The sequence below is a fragment of the Aotus nancymaae genome, unplaced genomic scaffold, assembly GCF_030222135.1.
Source record: "Aotus nancymaae isolate 86718 unplaced genomic scaffold, 86718_ANA_hifiasm-v0.15.2.pri h1tg000031l, whole genome shotgun sequence".
Classification (NCBI taxonomy): Eukaryota; Metazoa; Chordata; class Mammalia; order Primates; family Aotidae; genus Aotus; species Aotus nancymaae.
The window spans coordinates 6,877,672-6,893,091 of record NW_026988444.1 but is presented as its reverse complement, the minus strand read 5'-3'; the positions used below and the strand labels follow the sequence as shown (position 1 = coordinate 6,893,091).

At 66.1% G+C, this 15,420-nt stretch overlaps 2 protein-coding genes across 9 annotated transcripts in view; both read right to left on the bottom strand.

Moving 5' to 3' along the window:
* Positions 1-1,969: 1,969 nt before the first annotated feature.
* NEU4 (neuraminidase 4) lies at positions 1,970-10,064 on the bottom strand. 4 transcript variants are annotated; one of them, XM_064383452.1, is made up of 5 exons: positions 7,952-7,984; positions 6,176-6,178; positions 5,191-5,394; positions 4,764-5,019; positions 2,323-3,305 (listed from the first exon to the last, which is right to left on the bottom strand). In XM_064383452.1, the coding sequence occupies exons 1-5, from the start codon at positions 7,982-7,984 to the stop codon at positions 2,323-2,325; spliced, it is 1,479 nt and encodes a 492-aa protein (XP_064239522.1). The 4 variants fall into 4 exon arrangements, with proteins under 4 accessions (XP_064239521.1, XP_064239520.1, XP_064239522.1 ...); XM_064383451.1 differs by lacking the exons at positions 6,176-6,178; positions 7,952-7,984 and adding an exon at positions 9,630-10,064 and having other exon boundaries at positions 1,970-3,305; XM_064383450.1 differs by lacking the exon at positions 6,176-6,178 and having other exon boundaries at positions 1,970-3,305; positions 7,952-8,017.
* Positions 10,065-10,210: 146 nt separating this feature from the next.
* GAL3ST2 (galactose-3-O-sulfotransferase 2) overlaps positions 10,211-15,420 on the bottom strand; it is a 37,471-nt gene continuing 32,261 nt past the window's right edge. For all 5 annotated transcript variants that reach the window (XM_064383454.1, XM_012435432.3, XM_064383455.1 and 2 more), the window contains exons 3-4: positions 14,821-15,076; positions 10,211-13,122 (exon numbers count right to left, since the gene is read on the bottom strand). In XM_064383454.1, the coding sequence (XP_064239524.1) occupies positions 12,313-13,122; positions 14,821-15,076 (1,066 nt within the window). In that variant the 3' untranslated portion in view covers positions 10,211-12,312. The remainder of the gene's footprint in view (positions 13,123-14,820; positions 15,077-15,420) is intronic.

The following is a 15,420-nucleotide window of genomic DNA, read 5'->3' as shown; positions in this document are numbered from 1 at the left end:
AGGGCAGGAGGAAGGGTTCAAACTGGCCTGGACCAGGCAGCCTCCCACACACCCTCTCCCAGCCTGAGAATCACACCTGGCAGAGCCTCCCGGGTCCTGAGCAGCTGCTCAGACCTGGAGGGGCCAGGACCTCAGAGCCCTGGGCCCAACCTGAGGAGGTCTCGGCTGCTGGGTGGGACCCGCGGCAGGGCCGGCTCCAGCCGCCCCTTCAGACCTGACCCAACCCCAGCCTCGTACGGTTCTCCAGCCACAGGCAGCCCGGGTCGCTGAGAGGCTCTGCCTCGAGCCCGAGTCCGTCTGACACAGGCCGCACACGGCCAGGCAGTAACGGCCAGGGCCCCCCGGGGTCTGAGGCCCCTGTGGACGGAGGAGGGACAGACGGCAGGACGGACGGCAAAGGCGGGAAGGTGTGCTGCTTCCTAGGTCGCTGCAACAAATCTCCCTGACCTTCGGCTGAAGCGACAAAACGAGTCCTCTCGAGTCTCTGGAGACCGAGTCTGATGCCAAGGGTGACAGGGCCACACCCTCTCTGAGGGCTCCAGCACCAGGTCCTCCCGGCCTCTTCCAGCCCCAGGTGGCCCCTGGCCTCCGTGGCTGGTGGCAGCGTCACTGCAGCCTCTGTCTCCGCCTGGATACGGCCTCACCTGTGTCTGTGGCTCACAAGGACACTGGTCACTGGGTTAGACCCGCGGCACCACTGTGACCTCCTCATTCCTCTATCACGTCTGCAAAGGCCCCATTTCCAAATAAAGTAACAGTCTGAGCTTCCAGGCAGACATGAATGTGGGGATGCCGCTCACCCCAGTGTAGAAGGGAGCGATGGAGAATGGGTCCCGCTGTGGGCTCCACGACTCCAGAACCCCAGAGAGGCCTGAGGTTCCTTTAGTTCAAATCTGAAGGCAGAAGAGTAGACTGTGATACTCCTGCTAGCCATGAGCCAGGACACACGCATGACATAATGCACCCAGTACATGATCCACACACACCCCAGACTCCCTTAGGACATGCGCATGACAGAATGCACCCAGCACGTCATCCACACACATGCCCAAGATTCTCATAGGACACACGTATGACAGAATGCACCCAGCACGTGATCCACACACATGCCCCAGACTCCCATAGGACACGCGCATGACAGAATGCACCCAGCACATCATCCACACACACCCCAGACTCCCATAGGACACACGCATGACAGAATGCACCCAGCACGTGATCCACACACATGCCCCAGACTCCCATAGGACACGTGCATGACAGAATGCACCCAGCACGTGATCTCAGCTCACTGCAACATCCGCTTCCCAGCTTCAAGCGGTTCTCCTGCCTCAGCCTCCCAAGTAGCTGGGATGACAGGTGCCCACCACCACACCCGGTTAATTTTTGTATTTTTAGTAGAGACCGGGTTCCACCATGTTGGCCAGGCTGGTCTCGAACTCCTGTCCTCAGGTGATCCACCAGCCTTGGCCTCCCAAAGTGCTGAAACTACAGGTGTGAGCCATGGAGCCCGGCCTATTTTCCAGATTTTCTACAGTGAGCATATGTTGTTTTTATCACCAGAAATTAAGACTTTAAAAGGAGAAGAAATGAAAAGGAACTTCCTTGGGGAAACAGCCCCAGTGGAGCCCAAGCCCCTCCAGGGTGGGTTCAGGGGAGCGGGACACTGGGCTGACCCCGGAAGGTGACCCCCTCCTGGCGTCCAGCTCTGCTGGGAGAGGCCCTGCCTCCTGCTCCTCCAGCAGGAAGCTCAGAGAGCCCGACAGACCACAGGCAAACCACGGACACAGGAGGCTGACGGTGGACGCCCCTTCCTCCCCCTTGCCCTCCCTTTGCCAGCTCCAGGACAGTTAGGAGCAGAATTTTGCTAAGGCAGCGAGATTTCGTAGTGGGGGTCAGAGAGGTGGGCTAGAGCAGAGCTCCCCTCCCCAGGGCTTGAACCTGACGAGGAATGGAAAGAAACATCCACCCAGACACAAGCACGATCCGTTTATTTCTGGCCAGAAGGCGACCAGTAAGAAGGTGCTGCGAACCAACAGCCACACCCGGGACACCTGAGGCCCCGACCCTGCCCTGGCAGCCTCAAAGGGAGCTGTGGGGTGTTGCCCAGGGCCCAGTTCCTGCCCCCACCCTGCCCTGCTCAGCCCCAGCCCCCGTTCCCCTTCCTAAAGAACAGCCCCTGCCTGAGAGCTCTGAAGAGCAACTTTTTCCTCATCCACAGGGTCCTCCCCGGGACCCCCCACATCCATCCTGGGGCACCCCAGCATATTCCACCCCTCCTCCCGGGGCACCCGAGGGGCATGGGCACGGCCAGGAGGCCTGTCAGGAGGGCCAGCAGCGCCCCCGAGGCTTGTCCCCAGGGGTGGGCGGCTCGGGGCCAGCAGGCACGTTCTCTAGGACATCACGTAGGGAGAATGTGCAGAAGGAAATCTCCTCATAGGAGGTCCTGGCCCCGTTCTCAAACAGGCAGGCAAAGACCAGGCCCCCGCCAGGGGCCGGCGCAATGGACGCCAGGTCGGAGTAGCCGCTGGGGCCCTCGTAGACCACCCAGGGCCCTGTCCAGCTGTTCGGGTCCAGTGGGGACCGGCTCAGGCGGATGCCCATGTGCAACCGAGCCCTGCGTCCCACGGGGTGGGAGTACAGCAGCCACGTGGGGCTCTGGGGCGCGGTGGCAGAGGGCACTGGGGGCGCCAGGGTCCAGGACCCCACATCTCCGCTGACCCCAGGCCCGGGGCCGTCCCCCTGAGGCTGCGGATGGCCGAAGAGCCCTCCAGGCGCCTGGCCTCCATGGGGGTCTCCAGCAGCCTGTTCGGGGGGTTCACGGACTCCAGGACGGAGGCGTGGAGGGTGGGGGGCACTCCCGGGGCCCACTGACCATCCATCATCCCACGGCCTGCTGGGCGTGGGGGCTAGGAAGCCCACGATGCTGCCCTGGCAGCCCCAGGCAGTCTCGGGCAGGGTGGCCACGCGCTCTGCGGGCAGGAAGGAGGTGCCCTCGTCGCTGCTGAGTGCCTGCACGCGGCTGCCCAGGGGGCTCCGGGCGTTGCAGTAGAGGAAGCTGCCGGCCTGCCCCCCGTCCACCGCCGCCAGCTGGCACTCGCCCGAGCGCAGGTTGGGCACGAGGCCTCCACAGTGCCAGGTGCGGCCGTGGTCATCGCTGTAGAAGGCGAAGGAGTGGGGGCTGGTCCGGCAGATCTTGCCAAAACACTCTCGGCGGTCCACGCGGTATGTGTAGGCGGGCACCAGCAGGCGGCCTGAGGGCAGCTGCACGCCGTGGCCCGGGCCCACCGCAAACGTGGCCCAATCTGCGGAGAGAAGTGGGAGAGGAGGGGCTGCTGGAGAGGGGAGGGTGGGGCGGGGGGGCTGCTGGAGAGAGGAGGGTGGGGCGGGGGGGCTGCTGGACAGAGGGTGGGGCGGGGGCCTGCTGGAGAGAGGAGGGTGGGGCGGGGGGCTGCTGGAGAGAGGAGGGTGGGGCGGGGGGCTGCTGGAGAGAGGAGGGTGGGGCGGGGGCCTGCTGGAGAGAGGAGGGTGGGGCGGGGGGCTGCTGGAGAGAGGAGGGTGGGGCGGGGGGCTGCTGGAGAGAGGAGGGTGGGGCGGGGGGCTGCTGGAGAGAGGAGGGTGGGGCGGGGGGCTGCTGGAGAGAGGAGGGTGGGGCGGGGGGCTGCTGGAGAGAGGAGGGTGGGGCGGGGGCCTGCTGGAGAGAGGAGGGTGGGGCGGGGGGCTGCTGGAGAGAGGAGGGTGGGGCGGGGGGCTGCTGGAGAGGGGAGGGTGGGGCGGGGGGCTGCTGGAGAGAGGAGGGTGGGGCGGGGGGCTGCTGGAGAGAGGAGGGTGGGGCGGGGGGCTGCTGGACAGAGGAGGGTGGGGCGGGGGGCTGCTGGAGAGAGGAGGGTGGGGCGGGGGGCTGCTGGAGAGGGGAGGGTGGGCCGGGGGGGCTGCTGGAGAGGGGAGGGTGGGGCGGGGGGCTGCTGGTTACCCGAGGTGGGGGGATGGAGGGAGGCACAGGAGGAAGGGAAGGGGCTGGTGCCTCGGGTCAGGATGGTCACTTGCCAACCGCCCTTCCACACGACTCATCCCAGCCGCCCTGAGTCCTCCCAAGCTTGACAAGCCTCTCACAGCCCTCAGCAGGTGCCCAGGAACACATGCGTCCCGGCTCCTCAGGCGGCCAGCCTCAAGCCCAGGTGGACAGCACCCAGGGAGCCTGGCGAGCAGTGCCCACACAGAGAGCAGAGGGCAGCAGGGGGCGTGAGGCCCTGCAGCAGAGTCCCTGAGTCAGCCACGTGTCTGCTCAACTCCCTGGTGTGGCTCCCATGTGCCAGGGTCGGGTAGCCACAGAGGACTGGGTGGAGGGAAAGCTGTGGGCGAGGCCTGGCCAGGCTCCAGGCGGGGTGAGAAGGGAGTGAAGAGGAAGAGGAAAGGGTAAAGGGGGGTGGCTGTTGGTTTGGGGGCTGAGACCCCTCAGCGTCCAGCCCTCTCCTCTGCAGATAAAGGCATGACCCTGGGGATGAGAGTCTTGCGTCAGCCATGCCTGCTCCTGCCCACCGGGTGGCTGTGGGGACGACGAATACCCATTTGCCTGGGACGGGGGGCACAGGACAGTCCTGGGGAGAGGGATGGTTGGTCCCCTTGTGGTTGGAGGCAGGGGCAGAATGGAAATTTCCAGCTGGAATCTCCCGTGTGAACCGTGGCCAATCAAAGGGACCCAGACCGGTGCCCTGCCCACCTGCCCTGCCCACCTGCCCTGCCCACCTGCCCTGCCCACCTACCCTGCACGGCACTGCCGATGGCCTCCTCAGTGAGGTCCCGGGCGCTGCCCCACGTGAGGCCTGCGTCGTGGCTGGTCACACAGCAGAGGCGTGCGGCGTTCCTGCCCGTGGCGATCTGCACAGCCTCGGGCGTGTGACCCAGCACCGCAATGAAGAAGAGGAAGACGGTGCCCGTTCCAGCGTCGTGCACGGGGCAGGGGTTCATGGACCGGTGCTCCGCCAGGGCCGCCGTCCCCAGCACGTGCAGGGCGCCCCACTGCCCAGAGGAGGAAGTGCTGCTGGCCAGGATGTCCAGGGACCTGGGCGCAGCCCCTGCAGGGCACCTTGGGAGAGCTGAGCCTGGTTTGCTCACCTCCACCTTGGCCACCCACCTGCCTGCCGCCCCCGCCCCCCGGGGAATGCAGCCCCAGCCAACCCGGCCACTCACCTTCACGGAGCCCCGGGCCAGCGTGCCCCTCCTCAGCACCAGGCGGTGGGCATGGGCGTCGTCGGGGCTGAGCCGCTGCTCCACAAAGGCCAGCAGGGTGGGCCCGGGGGGCACGGGGAGCAGCGAGGGCACGCGGTAGGTCAGGCCCGTCCTCTCCCGCTCAAAGAGCACTGTCCTCGCAGGGGTACGAGGGGACCCCATGCTCTGCCGGTCACAGCAGGGCCACAGGTCAGCAAGACGGGCCCAGGGAGCCCCACATTTGCCCCCCATCTGGATTGGGGATGGGGCTCAGGAGGTACAGACAGCCACAGCCCCTTCCCACACCTGGGCCTCTTCCTGCACCCACCGTGGGGTCAGCCCTGTTTCTGACTCCCTCACCCCACATCTGGGGCATTCCCTCCCCCACCCTCCTCACAGCCACTGCACCCCAAATATCTGTGGAATCAGCTCCTTCCCCTCTCAACACGGCTCTGGGAGCTGACCCTTGGCCAGGATGGTTGGGGCTGGGGTACAGGGGAGGCTGGCCGGAGAGCCCCGGGGACCCTGTGAGCCATGTGCCCAGGATACAGGGTCATCCAGAATTCACCCAGCAGGAGGGCATGTGGTTAATCAGGACACAAAATCTCAAACAAGGAGGAGCTCCGTGTCCCCAAAATAGAGGCCACTGCAAACAGACACAGAGGTGCATCCACAGGGCTCTCTGGGGACAGGGGACCCGCTGCCACTTCCCAAAGCTCATTGGGTGGCCCAGAGCCAGGGATCCTGCAGGAGACAGGTGCTGGGTGACCGGACCCCCACCCACAGGCAGCTGGCATCACAGCACCCTCACCCCACCCCTAGTGCTCCCCACCTGCAGAGCCTTGACCCGAGGAGCGCCTGAGAAGCACCTTTGGGAATCGGAAGCCCCAGGCTGAGTGGGGCTCGGGCAGCCGTCCTGGGTGCTTGCTCCCAAGCAGCTCCCACAAGGGCAGGGCCTGGGGTCTACCTGCTGCAGGCAGGACCTTCCCGGGGGCCTCTCGGTCTGACTCACACAAAGGCAGGCTGAGCGGGGCGTAAGCACGCACAGCCTGGTGTGGGGCTGTGGCAAAGTTGCGGACAGGTGGGAGTGCCGGTGCCCACCATGCAGGACATGGGGCGGTCGGAGCCACGGCCAGCCACCCAGGCTGGGCACATGGGGCACTGGATGGGAGGCGAAGGGAAGGAGGGAGGTGGGAGATGGCCTGCTACGACCCGGACCTCTGCACACTCACGAGTCCAGTGGCACCCACAGATGGAGACCGGGATAAAGGTGGAACACTCGGGTAAAACCCGGGCAGGCCTTGCCCCAACGCCTGAGGCCCAGACAGACACCGCCACCTCCAGCCACCTCTGCCCCAGGTCCCCGTTCCCAAAGGCTCTGGGCGAGGGCAGCCAGCCGGCCTCCTCCTGCCATTCACCCCACCACCAGTCTTGCAGCTTCTGAGAGCAGCTTCCTGTCCCCGAAGACCCTGGCTCTGCTCTCAAAGGGCAATTGTGGCCAAGTGGGGAGCAGGTGCGGATGCCACGTGTCCCTCTGGGCTGAGCAGGCACAAGCGAGACATTCTCCCTACACTTGGCTCACTCCCCGAGGCCTGGACCACAGGAGCAGCTGCAGCACCCCTGCGGACCCGAGGCCCGGCCCAGCCTGGGGACAGAGAGGAAGGAGGCTCCAAGAACAGCTGGTCACTTCCGTCGTTGCACGGAGGGGAAACTGAGGCCCACAGAGGGGATGGGGCTGCCACACATGTGGCTTGGGGTATCCTTGCCACAGCCACGGCCTGGGTTCCACAGAGCCTCTGTGTCCTCAGGGGCCCCTCCGTCTCAGAGGCCAGCCTGCTCAGTGTGGCCAGCTTGGCACATTCCAGGGGTTTGGCTTGATTGGGACAGCTGTGTCCTGACATTAACCAGTGCCCCCTGCCCTTCCTGACAGGGCCCTCCTTGGGGGTGCGGAGTCACAGAAGGGGAAACTGAGGCCCGAGGGAGATGGGACCTCCAGGAGAACCTGGCCTTCTGGCCCCTGGATCCGACAGGTTGTAGGGGGTCACTCTGGCTCGACAGGGGGCCATCACAGACACCCCACCCCTGGCAGCCAGTCGTGTGGGGCCCCCCCAGAGCCCTGAGGTCAGCCCAGGCCCTCTGCACACACCCTCTGGGGTCAGCACTTCTTGTCATGGGACCGCTCAGACACAGAGTAGGACCACCTCGGCGAGGGGCTTCACAGGCAGTCACATAAAGCACGAGGCCCTTTGCACAGAATCTCAGCAGGGGGCCCTCGGGCGGCTCTGACCCTCAGCCTGTACTGTGAGTGCCCTGTGCCCTGGCCAGGGCAAAGACTCCGACCACAGACCGTTCACCTGGTGCAGCGTCCCCAGCCAGCCCAGCTGCAGAAAGACCCTGTGGTCTGGGGCCGGCCCCCTGCATTGGGCCCCTCACAAGTGTCTGTCTCCATGCCATGCCCTGAATCTGCCCCTAGGAACCCTCAGAGTCACACCCATCCTGTGGGCCAAGAAACTGCTCCGTTGGGAGACACGTGTGGGACTCTTGCTGTAGGGCCCCTCGGGATCCACGCAGCCCGCCCCGTGTTTGAGAGGTGAGGAGCCACCCAGGGCCTGGCAAGGGAACTCGTCCAGCACCCCCAGACAGAGGGGACGGCCAGCAGGGTGGATGCCTGAGGAGCGGGTCCTGGCCCCGAGCACCGAGGTAGAGGGTCAGGGCACGGGGAATGCACAGGGCGGGGACTCACCAGCCACCTCGGGAAGGCTGCAGAGCTCATCATGGGTGGCCGCCTCGCCTGGCCCAGAGCAGAGACAAGGACCCACTGTGCAGGCGGCAGGCCAGGGAGCTGGCCACGCCCCAGGGCGACGTCAGGACCCCGGAGCCTCCCACGTGGCACGGCTCCACTGAAGCCCGGAGCAGAGGCACCCAGGAGCCACACAGACACCAGAGCCAGCACAGGTGCCCAGGACCCAGGGCCCGCTCTCCAACGAGGGCCGTGCTGAGACAGGCCCGGCTGTGGGGCCAGAGTTGGCCTCCCGGGGACACAGGGTCTGCAGCTCCAGAGGCGCAGCTGGGCAGGGGGGCTCCGAGTGCAGGGCACCGCCCTCAAAGCGCAGGACACGCCTCGCTGGGCCCCAGCTCTGCAGCCATGCTCCTGGCAGGCCAACACCCCGCCCCAATGTCCTGTGCCTCTCAGGGCCCAGGTGACCCCTCCCCGGCACAACCACCCCTGCAGGACTCCTGCCAGCCCCATTCTCGTTGGCCCGACCCAGGCCGCCACTTCCAAGGCAGCCTTGGTAACTGATGCTCACATGACTGCTGCCCAGGCCGGAATCTCAGAGAAGGCCGCGGTCCTGGTGCGCTCTGAGGGAGGCAGCCTCCGGGGGCTCCCCGGGCCCTGAACACCCTCCCTCTGCACTGTCCCTCCATCTCCTGCGACGGACGTCCTCGGCCGCTTCTGAAACCTCAGGGGCTGTGGTGGGAGACAGGCTGAGGGACAGCAGGAGGTCACGTGGTTTCCAGGCTGAAGCCTGTCATCCCTCCAGGTCCTGGGGGCCTGAGGGCATTTACTGGGGGGAGCTGGGAGGGGGCCAGGGAGGACATGGGAGAGAGGGAAGCGGGAGGGCTGGGCCCCAGCTCCTCCGGAATCTCCTGCACGGCCCCGCCATTGCACACATCCCTCCTGCTCACAGCCAAGAATCCTGGGGCAGGGGCAGCTGGGTGGGAAGGGACAACCTCCCCGCCTCTCAGAAGCCCCACCCCAACCAGAACCAGGCGGCCATCTCCCTTTTCCTGTCCCCCAAGACTGGTGAGGTCTGACAGGGCCGCCCCTAAGCACCCAGGCTCACAGGGAAACGGGGCCTGCAAGCCCCCACGTCATCTGGCAAAGGCCCCTCCTCAGCCACCCTGAGACAGAGGCAGGGTCTGGAGCAGGGCTGTTTAACCAGGCTATGCCCACAGAGCGGGGGTGGGGGGCAGACCTCACCCCCTCTGCTCGAGGCTTTTCAAGCCAGCTTTTTTCAACCTAGAGATTTCACAGAACAGCGTTTGTTTCCAGCTTCTCTGGAACTGGCATCAGCCAGTTCCCCTGGGCACGCTGCCTGGACATGTGCCAGCCATAGGTGCCCCCAGTCGTCACCCCGTGGCCCACGGCTGCTCAGAGGTCCCCGTGGGGGGAAGGCCGCTGGCGGAAGCTTTCCTTAACCTCCTTCGTGGGCTCTGGCAGCCGAGGACCCACCCTGACCCCAGCCTCACACGGACGCTGGGACGTGCCTCTCCCAGGAGCAGTTCCAGCCTCTCCGCGTTCCCGCTTCACCTCCTCTCGACACGCACCGTGAACGGGCTGTTCTAAAACTCTGCTGGAAACCACGTACAGTTTTACTTCCCCAAAATTACCCCCAAATTTCTGTGCAAAATCACAGGGCCAGTTTCTGTTCCGCCAGCCTCGAAGGCAGAGACAAAATGACGGCGCACGAACTTCATTTCTTCGATGACTGTGGGGCTGAGGGCAGGGGCCACGCCTGAGGACAGGGCCGCCACCGCAGCGGCCACCGCGCCCAGCCCCCCTCCTCCTCCCCAGCGGCAACCTGAGCTCTGCTTGGAAGCGGCACCTCCTCACCCGGTCTCACCCACCATCCCACCGTCCCTCAGTCTTGGGCCCACGTAGGCCAAGGGGGCCAGAGGGTTCTGCGTGATCCTCAGACTGGATGCCGGAAACCGAGTCTTTCTTCAACTCGGGGAAGTGTGTCTGTGGCAAGCCAGGTCTCACCAGCACAAGCCTCCGTAACACCCGCCTCAGCACGCTGACTGACGGTTAAGTCAGATGTTAAAAGCTGAGCCAGCCAGCGCCCTCATACGAAGGCCAGGGTGTCACAAGAGCCCACCATGAGTTTTGCCCCCGGCTTTCCTGGGCTGGGAGGCGTGATCAGACAACGGACGAATTCTTAACAGGACCCATTTAAGATTAAACTACTTTTATCGGGGGTCTGAAAAAACTCCCCAGGCCTCCACAAACAAGTTTATTGGGGTCGGAACTCCCCAAACCTCCATGATTTAGCAGAAGACAAGGTAGGGGTCATCACCCAGGCACCGGGACCTATTTAGATTAAGTAAATCTCCTGAGGCTCCAGGACTCAGGCCTCAGTTACAGACGGGAAGAACTGACCCACGTGTCTTCAGGCGAATGCACGCTTACACGTAGACACAGCGCTTAGAAGGTGTGTAAGCTCTGGAAAAACTCTGTAACCTGGAGTTGGTCTGGCGATCGTTCCCAGGTTCCCCCTGTAACCAGTTACGGACATAAACACTCTTCCTCCCAGTTTATCTGCACCTCCTCGCTGGACCTCCAGAATAAGCAGCCCGGCCCTGGGTTTGGCCGGGAACATTTTGCTCTCTGTGTGACCTGCCTTCTCATTTGTGGTCTCTTGTCTTCTGGGACTCCTGCCATTGGCCCGTGGGCTCATCCCGGGCCTGCTTTCCCGTTACCCGGCAGAATGCCCTACTGTGCCCTCCCTGGGCTGAGCGGGGGAGAGTGGCCTGCAGAGGTCCCTGGGCTGAGCAGGGGAGGGTGGCCTGCAGGGGTCCCTGGGCTGATGGGGGGAGGGTGGCCTGCAGGGGTCCCTGGGCTGATGGGGGGAGGGTGGCCTGCAGGGGTCCCTGGGCTGAGGGAGGGAGGGTGGCCTGCAGGGGTCCCTGGGCTGAGGGAGGGAGGGTGGCCTGCAGGGGTCCCTAGGCTGAGGGAGGGAGTGTGGCCTGCAGGGGTACCTGGGCTGAGGGAGGGAGGGTGGCCTGCAGAGGTCCCTGGGCTGAGCTGGGGAGAGTGGCCTGCAGAGGTCCCTGGGCTGAGCCGGGGAGGGTGGCCTGCAGGGGTCCCTGGGCTGATGGGGGGAGGGTGGCCTGCAGGGGTCCCTGGGCTGATGGGGGGAGGGTGGCCTGCAGGGATACCTGGGCTGAGTGGGGGAGGGTGGCCAGCAGGGTTACCTGGGCTGAGCTGGGGAGAGTGGCCTGCAGGGGTCCCTGGGCTGAGCGGGGGAGGGTGGCCTGCAGGGGTCCCTGGGCTGAGCGGGGGAGGGTGGCCTGCAGAGGCCCCTGGGCTGATGGGGGGAGGGTGGCCTGCAGGGGTCCCTGGGCTGAGCGGGGGAGGGTGGCCTGCAGGGGTCCCTGGGCTGAGCGGGGGAGGGTGGCCTGCAGGGGTCCCTGGGCTGAGGGAGGGAGGGTGACCTTCCGAACGTGCTGCCAGGTAGGTGCGTTTCCTGGGCGCCCCAGGCACTGGCTTGTCCCCGTGTGTGCACCCCTTTACCAGTTAACACCCCCACCCCTCCCCCCCGCCCCGCAGCCAGGATCACATCCTGCCAGGCAGGGAGACTCTGCCCCTCCAGAAGAATGACAAAGACGGTGCCCACAGCTGCCCTCTGGCACAACGCCCGACACCACCTCCAAGGAGCCCCAACCACTCCCACCTCATTTGGCGAGTCAGAAGTCCTCCCCTCCGCCAGCATTTGTGCCTGACGGCAGAGGCCGTGGACTTGAGCTCGACCTTGACCCCCGTCCTTTGAGCAGCTGTCCCATCTCTCTGTAGAAAACGTCCTTCCATCAGAAGTAAACCTCCTACAGCCAAAGATGGGAGCTGTTTCCACACGGCTCCCCCATCACTGGCTGCGGGGCTGAGCCTGGGGTCTTGGGGGCACTGTCTCTGGGACCAGCACCTTGTTGCCAGGGCTGAGAAACCCAGGGGAGACAATCCGAGTTCCTCCGAGAACCCACAGCCCCAGTGCCAGGAACCGGGGGAGTCCCGGGGTCACGGGCATGGGGTTCTGCCCGGCAGCGTGCTGGCCTGTGGTCAAGCATCCCTCAGCCCCGCCCTCGTGCTCAGTTCTATTCGGTGAACTGAGGCACAGCCCCGGACCAGGTGGGGCTTCCACCGGGGCTCAGGACCTTCTCTGGGAGAGATCTGGGCGGATCGCGGAGGTGGGGCGTGGGGGCGGCTCTTCACCGGGGTCTCCGCCCCCTTCATTTTAGAGCAGGGGCCGCGGGCCTGGGCTTCCCGACTGCGGAGAGAGGGGCTGGCGTCAGCGGGAGGCCCCGGCCCCGCCCCTGCACGCTCCCCGCCTACGGGATGTTCTTGGGGGGCTTCTCCGGGAACTGCAGGGAGTACAGGAGGGCCATGTACTGGAGCTCGGGCGTCACCAGCCGCTGACACACGCGCCGCGTCTGGTTGTCCAGGCCCGGCCTGAGGTTGTAGCCCAGGATGTCGGCCGCGCCGGACTGGTAGGGGCGCAGGCCCGGGTCGTGGATCTGCGTCCGGTTCTGGGGCGCGCCGCCGTCCTGCAGGCACAGGGCCGCGAGTTCGCGCCTCCGCGCCCGGAGCCGCGCCACCTCCGCGCGCAGCCGCCGCGGGCCCAGCTCGGCGCGCAGCTGCCCCCAGAGGCTGCGGTTGAAATGCTGGTACAGGCGCCAGTCCAGGGCGCACCAGCGCCGCGCGCGCTCCCGAGCCTCGGGCGCCAGGCGGGTCACGGAGCGCGCGCTGCGGGAGTTGAGCCTGAAGGCCACCACGTCGTCCAGCGCCCAGCGCAGCCGGCGCCGCAGCAGCACCAGGGACTCGTCGAAGTGCTCGGCGATCAGCACCAGCCGGAAGCGCCGCTCCACCTCCGCGATGCGCGCGCGCACGTAGCCCTCCTCCACCGGCGCGTCGGGGTCGAAGCCGAAGTCGAACCACATGTTGTTCTTGGCGTAGACGTTCCTGAGGCGGTCGCTGTCGTTGTAGAACGTCCGCGGCGAGGCCAGGAACGCGTCCAGGCTCGGGGCGCCCTGGAAGGCGGGCGCGTAGCTCTTGTAGTAGCTGAAGGAGGACTCCAGCTGGAACACGGGGTTTCTCAGGATGGAGAAGTAGAAGGTGTCGCTGGGCATGACTTTCTGCACCTGCGTGGGGGCCGAGAGGCGGGCTGCAGACCGCGGGCCGGAGCAGGGTGGCCCACCCGCGGGGAGGAGGCGCGCCCTGGCCACGCCGCCCGGGCAGCCCCCATCCTCACATCTGCGGAGGGACCTGGGCCGGGCGCCTCCTCGTGCGGCAGCTCCGGAAGCAGACCCAGGGCCACATGCAGGCCCTGCAGCCCAGTCACGGGTGCCCGGGTGCCCAGAGCAGGGGCCAAGGACGCCAGGAAGGGGCCTCAGGAGGAAGCAGACCCAGGGCCACATGCAGGCCCTGCAGCCCAGTCACTGGTGCCCGCGGCCAGAGCAGGAGGCGGGAGGCGGGAGAGGGAGCTTCCATTGGCACCTGGCGGCAACCCAGAGGCCTCAAAGGGTGGGATGCCGTGCGGCACAGACACCGCACGAAGGGCCCTCCATGGGCCCCTGGCACAGGGGACCTTCAGCACTCCACCAGCTGCCCACAGGCCAGGGTGACACCCACCTAACAGACAGGGAAAGTGAGGCCCGGAGAAGCCCAGTGACCCAGGTTCCCCGCAGGGTGGGTCTGGACTCACCTTCTCTTGTGCCCCCTCAAAGGTCCCGGAGGTCATACCCCACCCACGGAAAGTAAAGTCATGCAAAAAATCAAGCCCAACTACACGGTCTGCTTCTCCATCCTCAGAAACCCCCCGTGGTGGGAGGCCTCCTCTCCTCCCTGGCCCTACCTTCTTCCTTTCCCCCTCCTCCCGGCCCCTCCTCTTCCCTCTGCCCCAAGGCTCCCACCCCACAGCACACCCAAGCTGCCCGGCTCTGCCCGTCAACACCTGGTCACCCTCTGGCCGCGCCTGGCCACCTAGCCCCTGCTGGCCATTTGCCACAGAGCGCTGGGGTGACCCTAAAACACCCGTGCCTGCCCACAGCCCTCCCACCCACACGCCCTGCCCTGCTTCCTTTGTAAGGAAGGTCAGGGACGGCCTGGGGGAAGGCCAGCTCTATGCTGAGAACCCAGGGACTGGAGGGGGGCCTGCAACCACAGGCGTGAAGGTCACAGGGTGGGGCGAGCTGGGCCTGTGCAGAAGCAGAGGGGGCCAGAGAAGGAAGGCGCTGGGGACGCCCTTGGGCAGGGAATGTGGGGCTCTAGGTCTCATTCCAAGAGCAACTGCAGGCGACTGACCGCCTGGAGGGGCGGGGGTTGGCTCAGCTGGGCTTGTGGTCCAGGCCCTCCCGATTCCTCTCTGCGTGCCCCGCCCCCAAGCCTTACACCCCTTCCCTCCAGCCTCCAGCTGCAGCACCCGACCCCACAACCACAGTCAAGACCGCTGCCCGCCCTCCTCCCCCGCAGGGCCCACCTTCATGTCCACAGGCCCCGCCCTCCACCTGCCTCTACGCAGGCCCCGCCCTCCTTACCCGCAAGCCCCGCCTTCTTCCCCCGCAAGACCAGCCTTCCTTTCCACCGGCCCCGCCCTCCTCCGCGCAGGCCCCGCCCTCCACCCGCCTCTACGCAGGCCCCACCCTCCTTACCCGCAAGCCCCGCCCTCCTCCCCCGCAAGACCAGCCTTCCTTTCCACAGGCCCCGCCCTCCACCCGCCTCTACGCAGGCCCCGCCCTCCTTACCCGCAAGCCCCGCCCTCCTCCGCGCAGGCCCCGCCCTCCCCCGCGCAGGCCCCGCCCCCTCTCCACAGGCCCCGCCCTCCTTCCCCACAGGCGCACCTCAGGCAGGTTGAACCTCAGGTGGTTGCACATGACATTGAATCGCTGCTGCGACCCTACACCTTCCACGTAGCGCGCCAGGAAGAGCCAGGGGTAGCCGAGGTGGACGTCCCGGCCGGCGGGCAGCGCCACGGAGAGGTTGTGGGTCTCCGCGAAGCGGTAGAGGATGTTGAGCACCGTGCTGCTGGCCGTCTTGTGCGTCTTCAGGAACATGACGTTGGTGACGGGCGGCCCCTCGGCCTGACCCCCAAACAGGCTGGGAGGGAGAGCACATGCCACGTCAGCAAGGGTGCAGATGCCCCAACCCATACCCAACAGCGACCCCTGGCCCGACAACCCCAAAGAGAGACCTTCCAACCTGAGCCCCCCAACTCTGGGCCGGGGGCCCACTGGGTAAGCACCAACCCATGGCCCCGACCCTTGCCCCACTCCACAGCCTCCCATCCGGTGGCCTGAACACACAGTCCCCCAGCCGTCTCCATAACCATGCGTCCCCAGCCCTGTGCCCCTGAGAACTGAAAACCCTAACGCCCCCCCAACTGACTAAAGAACCCCCTATTGGCCAAAGGGGCCCCAGACACACCTTAACACTGAGTTCCC